Raw genomic sequence first — 11191 nt, 5'->3', positions numbered from 1 at the left:
GATTGATTGATTGATGTAGTTTATTTAGAAATACATGAGAATAGTACATGACAGTACATAACAGTACATGGAAGTACAAATTCACAATACAAGGTCTACTAAACTGGAAACCCTCATTAAGCATAACGCTTGTTTAAGATGAGAACCCCATGCACACAAATCATGATGAAATATAAGAGGCAGGCTACAGGCTATTGACTACTTTTGCTGGGGACCACCTGGAACCCCCCCCTTCTCAAGGACCCCTGAGGGTCCCCGGACCCCACTTTGAGAACCACTGTTTAGAAGATGATTTTGACGCCAAACGCATTCCCCTGTACTGTACAGTAGGTGGCGGTATATAAGGGTATGCTGCGCCTTTCACCCTTTTCGTGCGACGAGGAAGAAGAAGAGCACGACGACGACTTCCGGCCAAACAACAACAACAAAGCCTCAGCTCGCGCTGCGCTCCACTCTCTCATTATTTCCAAGATGGCGGACCTCTTGGGCTCGATCTTAAGCTCCATGGAGAAACCTCCGACCGTGGGCGACGCGCAGAGCCGACGAAAGGCCCGAGGTAACGAACCTTTTGATACCGCTTAAACACCCGACACTTCCCTGCGCGTTAACCCGAGACTACCGCGATGTTTGACGATAAGATATCAATCACAAAATATCGATTATTTAAAAGGGCAAAGCGAGGAGGGTTTCCCCCTCCTCCTCCTCTTGTGTCTTTCTTATTGGCTTGCCTCGGTACCCAGGCCGTTTGTCATTGGCCGACAGACTCGTCATTCAAAGCAAACTTGCTCTGGTGCCAAAAAAAAGAACAGATCTACAAGCTATCAACGCGTCTTTCGCGACACTGGCGTACCAGGGAGTTATAAGTCAGGCTTTTTAAAGGAACAATGCAACTTGAGTAGGCCTGTAAGCACTGCCAGAGAATGTTACATTTAATATTTATTGTTATTATTATTATTATTATTAGTAGTAGTAAGCACTGCCAGATAATGTTACATCCAATATTTATTATTATTATTATTATTATTATTAGTAAGCACTGCCAGAGAATGTTACATCTAATATTTATTATTATTATTATTATTATTAGTAAGCACTGCCAGATAATGTTACATCCAATATTTATTATTATTATTATTATTATTATTATTATTATTAGTAAGCACTGCCAGAGAATGTTACATCTAATATTTATTATTATTATTAGTAGTAGTAAGCACTGCCAGAGAATGTTGCATCTAATATTTATCATTATTTATTATTACTATTATTATTAGTAAGCACTGCCAGAGAATGTTTCATCTAATATTTATTATTATGCTTTTAAAGGAACAATGCAACTTGAGTAGGCCTTGCCAGAGAACGTTACATCAATATTTATTATTATTATTATTATGCTTTTAAAGGAACAATGCAACTTGAGTAGGCCTTGCCAGAGAATGTTACATCAATATTTATTATTGTTATTATTATTATGCTTTTAAAGGAACAATGCAACTTGAGTAGGCTTTGCCAGAGAATATTACATCCAATATTAATTAATATTATTATGCTTTTAGAGGAACAATGTGACTTGAGTAGGCCTTGCCAGAGAATGTTTCATGTAATGTTTATTATTATTATTATTACCATGGAGAGGAAACGTTATTTATTTTAAGTCTACTGCTCTCTTCAGCTGTGTGTAACCTAATAATAAACGTATCTGATGGCAAACAGGAGGACGTTGTCTCATATTCAGCCAGCTAGTCTGCCTCTTATATTATAACAAATAGAGAAACATTCTTAAATGCACTGTATCTAATCCTTTTCAGCCATTAGTGTTTGGCTGATTGATGTTAACGTTCTTAAGTTTAATGTTGCCACTAAATATTATGGAAGTTGAAGTTGCAATTGTAAACACTTATCACTTTGCTTAATGCATTCTCCAATAGAGTGCATTAGTACCCTGACGATCAGTCTACTATTAAGTTTTCCTTGGCAACTGAGATGCATTATTTGGCCAGCTTTTACGGTGAAATGTTGTTGTTGCAACAATGCATTATAATTTCATTTGTACCTCCCATTTGTTGGGTCATCTGTTGAGAAGAAGTGAGAAGTTTGCAATCCTATCTAGTTTTGAATGCTAGCTGCCTGTACATGTATGTTTGTAAGATGTTTATAACAGGTTAGATTCAGGGGATTGGGGTGACTTTATTGTAATGGCCCTCTATTGTTACCATGAGGCTAACAGAATGTGAGCCGGTTTTCCCTCCAACCGCTTGAATCTGAAATGTCCTCATTGCTGGGCTTGAATGTCTGTCTGCCATTTCACCAATACGGTAGTTGAAGTTCTCAAATGTTTTTGTGCCAAGGACCCCCAAATTGATATGGATTTGGCTACGGACCCCCATCTGAAAATGTTTTGTGCCAGGGACCTCCAGAAGAGAAGATTTGTGGGGAAAAAAGAAATCTAAATTATTCACAACATTTCAAACACTTTAAAAAAAAAATCTATTCTTTTTAAAAAATAGCAGATATACAAGCTCACAGTTTAGCTGGGGACCCCCCTGGGGGGTTCTTGAGTTACAGAACATTTTGATGTTCTGTAAAGTTAGTAGGTTTGGCCTCGTAGTGCTAATATGACACTAGATGTTGTTTGTAATGGAAATGCTACTCATTCAATGGGAAGTAAAAAACCTTCCTTGACAACAATGTAAGCATTTAGATAGCAGGTTATTTAGGCAGATGCTAGGTTCGTCGTTCACCCGGCATCCTGTAGTTTTAATGTACAGTTTATTTTTTGACAGTGTATTCTTTACACTGATGCTAGTATAGATTCTTGGTTTACCTGGGATCCTAGTTTACTGAGGCACCACACTGTCTCTCTGCATATGGTCATGTATGTGTTTACCTTGCTGCTTATTGTACGTTGCTCTGGATAAATGCCTAAATGTAGAAAATGTGCTTTATTGTGTTCTTTCAGAGCAAGCAGCAAAGTTCAAGAAGATGCAGGAAGACGAAAAGAGAAAGAAAGCAGAGTTCAGGAAAAAGGTGAGATTGATAATGAATACACACCTATAATGTGCCCATTACCTACAGTGTGTATATACAAAGTTAATTTAACATGAGTACATTAAATTTCGGTAGTTTTGCCACCCGATGTTTTCTATCATCATTAATTTACCCCACGCTTGTCTTTTAGAACGTTGGAACTGTTGTTTTACTAGTTCATAAAACATCAACTGATGCACAAACTTGGACACATCATCAGTGTTGTTTCCTGGAGTCACTGGGTGTTTGGGGTCTCGCAACAGACACCCTCCTCCAGGCGACCCGACCGAGGCTGATCAGACCCCGGCCTGTGTCCAAGTGGCATGCTACTGCCCCCACTGTCTCTTAGAGGGGTAGTCAGAGACGGTGCTAATTAGGGGGTTAGGGTTAGCCTGGCACTAGCCAGACCGACTACGCAGATCCACGCATGCTACAGTTACAGCCTGTATCCACGCCATCAGTGATCAGTCCGGCCGATGTCAGGCCAGGTTAGCCAGGCACTAGCCAGACCGACAACGCGGATCCACCCACACGTGCTATACTGTATGTGAGTGAATCCACGGCATCAGTCCGGCTAATGCCAGGTCAGGTTAGTTGAGATGTTGCAGCTGTTGGCGACACTAGGAGGCTCTAGGCACTGTGGTTTGGCTCCAGGCCAGGCTCCTCCCTCCCTCGTCTGACCAGACGAGGGAACTACCCAGTAGAGCTATAACACAAGTGAACTGCATAGCAGTCGTCTCATTGATTGTCAGTGGCATTTAAAAACAAATAGTGATCTACAAGATCACAACGTGCCATATCTTGGCACGAGCTTGTAGATTTTCTATTTTCACTACTTTAGTGCGACACTCTTGTATGATGAAGTAGGGCATTCATTTATGAAGAAACATCGGTAATCAGTGGTCTAGGACACAAATCTGGCATGGGTCGGCCTCTTAACACTGAGGACCTTCTGTGAACCCTCACCACTATATGCATGATGTCATGAATCAGAAACAAGGACACACCATTCATTTATTCAACCTTTATTTTAAGATTTTCTGAGAAATCATCGAGGGTGACCCTCATTTACAATGATGCCGGGATTAAAACAAATAAATCAATAATATACATTTAATTTCACAGAACTGTATTAACAATAGAGAGGCTTCATGGATATTTATTGACCAATAATGATAACAAATACTGTCAATACAGTTATGTACAACTACCAGCTTCCTCTACTTATGTTGTTATTCTTCATAATTCTCCACCCAGGCAGCAGTTATGGAGAACCTTTCTCATTTTAAGAAATGTCCATATCATTTTTATTAGAAACCAACTGACATTCTTGTCTTCTAGACTAGATAATATGTAAATATCTGAAGTCGTCCTACCTTTAAGCAAATGTAGACAGCCTTACTCAGATCCAGTGTTGCCAGACTTTGTGAGAGAAATAAGCAACCAGGTCTATAAAAATGAGCCCAAAAGAGGCAACTGTAGGCTACATGAGCACTTTAAACCTATATACGTACCTTGGCAATTTGAAAATAGCCGATCTACAAGCTCATAGCATGTTGCATCGCTTGTTGTGAGCTTGTAAAATGTGGAATATTTTTTAAACACCTTAACCACACAAATCTTGTACGGGACTCCCTGGCACAATATTTTCAGATGGGGGTCTGGGGACAAATACATATTAATTTGGGGGTCCTTGACATGAAAAAGTTTGAGAACCACTGGCTTAAACAACATTTGGATGCGAGCCCAAATAAGCAACTAAACTCTCTTGTCTCACTAAATACCCTCTCTTCCAAGTGTAAAAAGTATTGGCTTGTTGCCTGAAACGGAAATCCATCAGTAATAATAATAAGTGATCATCTCACATGCAAACAAACACAAACTCTCTCTGCCTTCGTGTCTCTCCCCCTCAGATGGAGAAAGAGATTTCAGAATTCATCCAGGACAGTGCTCTGCAAAAGAAGAAATATAATCCTATGGGCAAAATTGAAAGGAGTATATTGTAAGTATACTGCTGTGCAATGTGGTGAAGGGTCCAGTGAGGGCTGTCGTATCATGTATTATTGTGCTCGTAGTTTAGAATATTGTCTCAGACTGCCAATCACGTAGATCTACGCGAACCGCTTTAAAGCCGCCACGTGCCAATCGCGTAGATCTACAGTACGTGAAGTGAAGTTTTTTTTTTTTAATGTTTTTTTTTTCCAATTTCACACAAAGACCAAGGAGATATGATTAGTTGAAGATCTGGACTCCTATCCACTTCCTTGTTAACTTAAAACTTAAAAATGCTGTATTTCGGCTCCTGAGTACTTTTTTTTTTCCAATGAAAAACTCTGGCACTGGCTAAAAAAATATGACCTTGCTGCTTATCTTTCTCACAAAGACATGATGTGGCAGAGGTTGCTGGTCTGACGTCGTTTTCGTTCGGGGAGGACGAGGAGAGCAGATACGTGATGCTTTTCAAGAAGGTGAGACTGACAGCTTTGTTTTTGACTTACTGTCAACACCTGTAGAGATGGACTTCATCCACTGTTGGTTTCTATGTGTATACTATAGCCTCTCAAGCCTGACAACGTTCCCACAATGTCTGAATGCTACATAGAGCCTGTAACTGGGCCTTGCTAAACTGGTGTATTTAAAGCGGGTCATGTTTGCATGTTTGGAATTGTAACAGCTGAAATCAATAATATATCAGTGTTCCGATATTAACCTGCGGGCCGCATCAAGTGAAGGTGGGGGCCCAATGTGGCCCCCAGGCCGCCAGTTGCCCATGTATAGTGTGTAACGACGCTCTTTGTTTTGGTTTTCTTTCTTTCATGGCAGGAGTCTGCTCCGTCAGACGAGGAGCTTGAAGCCTATCGTAAAGGAGAGGACTGGAACCCTCAGGTGGCAGAGCAGCTGAGGAGACTGAAGGTAAGAAACCTTCACCCTGATGACACAAATACTGGGCCTGGGCAATAAATCCATATTGTGATCATCATCATCCTTCGAGTGGCGTGGAGATCTGAGACACAAGCTGTGATATAATTGTGATATTAGATTTTGACACAGATCTGCAATTTTCAGCAAATAGATTTGGCGTAGAGGGGGGAAAAACAGGGTGGTATAAGCCCCTGGGGGACCCCGGTCTACAAAGTACTGTTTATAGGGTTTATGTAGTTAAGTATATTCTGTCGCATAGTGATAAAATATACTAATACAAAATGCAAAAGAAGAGAAAAACATGTCTTCCCTAAACGTTCTCTCTTTCACACGCTCTCTCTCTCCAGGAACAGGCTGCGTTAGAAGAGGCTGCAGACAGCCAAACGGAGAAGACGGAAGCCTGTCCCAACTCCAACTACAGAGACAAGTACAGTCACCTCATTGGCACCACTGCTGCCAAAGACGCAGCGCACACTCTAGAGGCCAACAGTACATACGGCATGGGTGAGTTATGAACGCACACCGGACACTCGCCTTATAGAACAACAAAATCACATACCGCCCTCACCATCGGCCACATTCATACAACAGGGCCCGTTTTGTTCTTATGTCACCCCCGTCAGGGCAAAATGGCTGGCATGTGAATGAATTAATGAATAATTAAAGTTTTAAAACCCTAAACGATTTTGAAGTCGGGTTTTGAAATTTTAAAAAATATATCGAGGAATCCACTTGGAAAAATAGAGGCCCGCACAACATGCGGTTCAAATTTGGGGTTGATTAGATATTACTAATGGAGATCGGGAAGTTTAAGATTGGATCTTTAAACCCCTCACAGTACAGGATCATCTGAGCCGATAATCGCTTCTAATCTGCCTCGCAGCGGGAACCTGTGTTGATTTTGACAGCAAATTTAGTTTAGTTTTAGAATTTATAAAATTCCGTTTTAGTCATATTTTAGTCATGTGAAATGTTTTAGTTTTTGTCTAGTTTTAGTCGACTAAATATCATAAGATTTTAGCCAACTAAATCTACAGTTGATTTAGTCGACTAAAATGTATCTTGGCGGTGCCTTGATGGCGTCGTAATGGCTGATTTTACACTTGGTTGCATGCTGAAAATTAGTTCTACTGGATCTCTTCTCCCCTCACTAACATTTTAGTCTAGTTTTTATTTGTTGACGAAATTGTCAATATATTTCGTCATAGTTTTAGTCATCCTAGCTTAGTTTTTTTATTTCGTTTTTTTATAGTTTTGGTCAGTGAAAAAAGGTAGCAGTCGAAACATTTTCGTCATAGTTTTAGTCGACGAAATTAACACTGGCGGGAGCGCTTCCCCGATTGTCGAGAGGTGGTTGAGTAGTAGAGTGAGTAGTAGTAGTAGTAGTAGTAGAGTGTAGAGTGAGCTCAGCTTTTACTGTTTTTTTTAATTCATGACCCATAACAATCCTGTCTTCCCTATAACCTCTTCCCTAAACCCAGTGCCTGTGGCTAATAAGAGAGACAAGCGCTCCATAGAGGAAGCCCTGAACGCCATCAGGGCCAAGAAGAAGCAGAAACGCGAGGACGACGCGGGAGCGGGCGCCGCCAGCAGCTCCTGAGTTCTCCTCTCGTCTCCTCACTACCTGTCTCCCCGTCTCCCTGTCTCCCCGTCTCCCCGGCTGAATTCCAATACCCAAAATCTCGGCCACTCGCTCACTCACACTCGGTCATTCCAGCATGGCGGTGTTATGGTGAAATTGGTGACCTGCAAATCTAGAATAGCTGGAGAAGTACCGCAGCTACACCCCGTTACCATAGAAAAGCACAAGAAGAAAACAACAAGGATGTGTGGTGGAAGACCTAACATGAAGCATGAAATTGTCACATATTTTGGGATTGGTACCCAAAATATGTGACAATCGTGTAGACATCACATAACGTCAGTGTCTGAACGTAAATCATTTGCGGTTTGTTTATTAGCAGAGTTCAACTTAGCGGTATTTGGGCCACGTATTTAAAGACCTCCATGTAAGTTATGCGAAGTCCACAAGATGGTCACATATTTCGGCAGGTCACCAATTTCACCGTAACACTGGCATGCTGGAGTGACTGAGTGTGAGTGAGCGAGTGGGTAGCCGAGATTTAGGGGTATTTGGCTCCTGTCTCCCCGTCTCTGTTGCTGTGTTTGTGCGTGTTTGTGCGATGTGTGTAACCCAAGCGTACACAAAAGGACATTTTTACTCCACTGTGCTGTACAGCAAGATCACATAGATAACATTAAGTCCATTTTTAAGGAAAAAAAACTACGAGTTTTAATTTATATGGCTTGGTGTTGGAATCTTGTATGTATAGTATTACCCTCCACAGACCTAGACTGTATTTTATCGTTTTGTTTTTATTCTCCCCCCTACGTATTTTATCCAAGGAGGAATATGAGAATTTAAGATCTTATAATGTTTATTTTTTCTCGCATTTGTTTTGATTGATTTGTAAGGATATACTCGTGCATGACAGAAATGGTATTGTAGCGCCCGACTTTAACTAAGAATAAATCACGTCCAGATGGAAGTACATTTTTCATCGTAATCCCCCCGTTAGAACCTTTTATTAAACAGAGGCATGACGGAGCGTGCCGTCTCCACCCTAAACTAACCAGTGGTATTCCTAAAAACCATTGGCTCCTACGGATATTTATTACCACCAAAGTGACGTTTTGAGCGCCTAGCTCGAAGAGCTAGGCGCTCAAAACGTCACTTTGGTGGTAACATAATACATATCCATGTGAGCATGATCCAGTGTGCAGACTCGAATCTTCACGTTTTTTTTCCTCTTGTCCAGCATCTGGGGTTTTTATCGTTTGGATGGTGCGTACCTTTGTAAACCTTTTGCAGACCCCTACAAATATTCCCCCCGTGCCGCTCCACCGCTGTCCCATAAAACAACAAGAAAACATAAAAAGAGATGCTGATGAAATGGAGCCAAATGGTGTTCTCGGCGTTACAGTATGTTTCTGAAAGGCCAACTCTTCTCTTTTTCTTCTTTTAACTTTTCCTCCGTGAGCTGGTAGCCCAGAGATAATGTGGACCATGTCTTCTTAACCCTATATATACTTTTGGTTGACCGGGGTACCCCAGGGCGCCGTACCAAGTCTGCGCCTTTTTTCACGTCTATACCAAACCGTCTTTGCCGAAAATAGCTAATCTACAAGCGTGTCTCGCGTGTGACACGTTGTGAACTTGTAGATCAGCAATTTTTTTGTCTTAACGTTCACCCCCAGAATAGGTACGCTATAGGTTTCATGGGTGCTTAGTTGGAAACAACATCAAGGGTTAAAAGTACAGAAAGACAGACTGTTTTGAGTGTTTTTATTAGGAATAAAAAACATCATGACTAATAATGAACCTGTTGTTCATTTTAGCTCCTGATTAAATCCATGACCCATGTATGTTACCTAGCAACAGAGGAGAAAACTTGATTTAAAATATTTATGTCTCTTGAAGGTGAACTTTGTCCATGAAGGGAATTGCACACTGTCTCGTGTTTTACATGTCCACAAAACTGAATGCCACGTTTATTTTTTTTAACCCATTAAATCCGGGAACACATCTGTCATTTTAGATTTCTTCTGCAATTTATGAAAAATCAATTGATTTTTATTTTCTTTGCGGACATTTGTGACTCAAATCTTTGATTCTGGGGGGTCCCTGGAACTAAATATTTTACAAATGTTCGCTTTAAAAAATATATATTCCAAGATTTGCACAAATGTTCACGATTTTTCAAAAATAGCAGATCTACAAGCTCATAGCGTGGCACTCGGTGCCGCGCTATGAGCTTGTATATCTGCTATTTTTGAATAGCCAGAGAAATCTTAAAATGACACAAATGATGCTCTCCCGGTCTTAAAGGGTTAAACAGAAAGAATAATTTCTATAAAAATGTAAAACCTTCGAGGTTCAATTACTTGAAGGTTAAAGACATTATTTTTTAATGCAAGCAATAAACAGGTTTCTTTTGTTTAAAGAACATTAAATAGACCATAAGGCCATCGGTGATCACATCTTTTTATACAGCAAAAAGTCCATCCTGGTCCAATTAACTATCGCTCTTTACTTTTGCCCTCCTCCTGCCAATATTATTCCCTCATCTTACCCAAAAGTTCCTTCATTAATGCCCGGATCCAGTCATAAATATTTACTCAAATCTTTAAAGGATATTACAAATATTACAAATGTCCAGCGTTAAACGTGAGATGGGTTTGACTTCATTAAACTAAAATGTTAAGGGATAGAATAAGAGTTTAATGCTCTTGATAAGTTAATAATAAATGAGCAGAGGAGGGAAGATGCCAGTTTTGAAGAGCTTAATAGTGGCCCCAAAAGGTTCTAGTTTTAGACTTTAAAAATGAAACTCTAGCGGCACCTAGTGGCTCGCTTGATTCACACACCCGTTATGTGTGGAATGCTTCAGTTTTAATAATTTTTGAAACGAGGATTTTTGTCTGCTCATAAATGTGTTGTTATTGTTCTGAGCTGATGCTGTATTACTTTAAATCCATGTTAAAGGTAGGGTAAGTGATTTTAATTTTATTTTATAAGTGTTAAATAGCTCTATATTCTGATAGTAAACATTGCTACAGAGTGTTACTCCTGTTACTGAACAAACACTATAGCAAAGATTACTATAATTACCGTACATAGATCTTTTAACAAAACAAACGTTTTAACCAAAAAATATCACTTTGCCTACCCTTAACTGGCTGTCTTTGGACATAGGAACCACTGTATGTTCCATAGTATCACACTGGTTGATAGAATGTGGAACTTTTATTTTTGTTATTTTTTTGTTATATCTAAATATTTACAGTATTTTGACATTGTGTCTGTTTTTTTTCTTATACATGGGTGCACTGTTTTTAACCCCCCCCCCCATGCAACATGTAGCCTATAAATAAAATGTATGTGTCAACTATGATTCTCTGTTATCGATTGATTGATTGATTACTTTATTAACAGTGTGCAAAGGTGTTTCCATTAGGTGTTAAGTCATCAGTGTTGATTTATCTCTTGAGATTATACAAATGGACCTGTAACTTCTTGTGTTATCCTTTTATGCAAGGGTCCACTTACTGCTTGATTGATGCTATTGCGACTGACCTAGATATGATGACTGTGCAGACATAGTGTTCATTTTTCCCCCTCATGTTTTTATAGTTACTTAGGCTTCTTGACCAGTGTTAAAATCATGTAATTTAGATTTTA

The 11191-nt window shown here is 39.9% G+C and overlaps 1 protein-coding gene across 1 annotated transcript; it reads left to right on the top strand.

Annotated features, from left to right (window-relative positions):
- Window positions 1-390: 390 nt before the first annotated feature.
- On the top strand, window positions 391-10904 carry spag7 (sperm associated antigen 7). Its single transcript, XM_080434562.1, has 7 exons — window positions 391-556; window positions 2960-3027; window positions 4941-5029; window positions 5411-5495; window positions 5851-5940; window positions 6297-6453; window positions 7431-10904. The coding sequence occupies exons 1-7, from the start codon at window positions 472-474 to the stop codon at window positions 7547-7549; spliced, it is 693 nt and encodes a 230-aa protein (XP_080290688.1). The 5' UTR covers window positions 391-471; the 3' UTR covers window positions 7550-10904.
- The last annotated feature ends 287 nt before the right edge of the window (window positions 10905-11191 follow it).

Source organism: Gymnoscopelus braueri, assembly GCF_963280865.1.
Source record: "Gymnoscopelus braueri genome assembly, chromosome: 8".
Classification (NCBI taxonomy): Eukaryota; Metazoa; Chordata; class Actinopteri; order Myctophiformes; family Myctophidae; genus Gymnoscopelus; species Gymnoscopelus braueri.
This window is presented reverse-complemented; position numbering and strand designations above follow the sequence as displayed.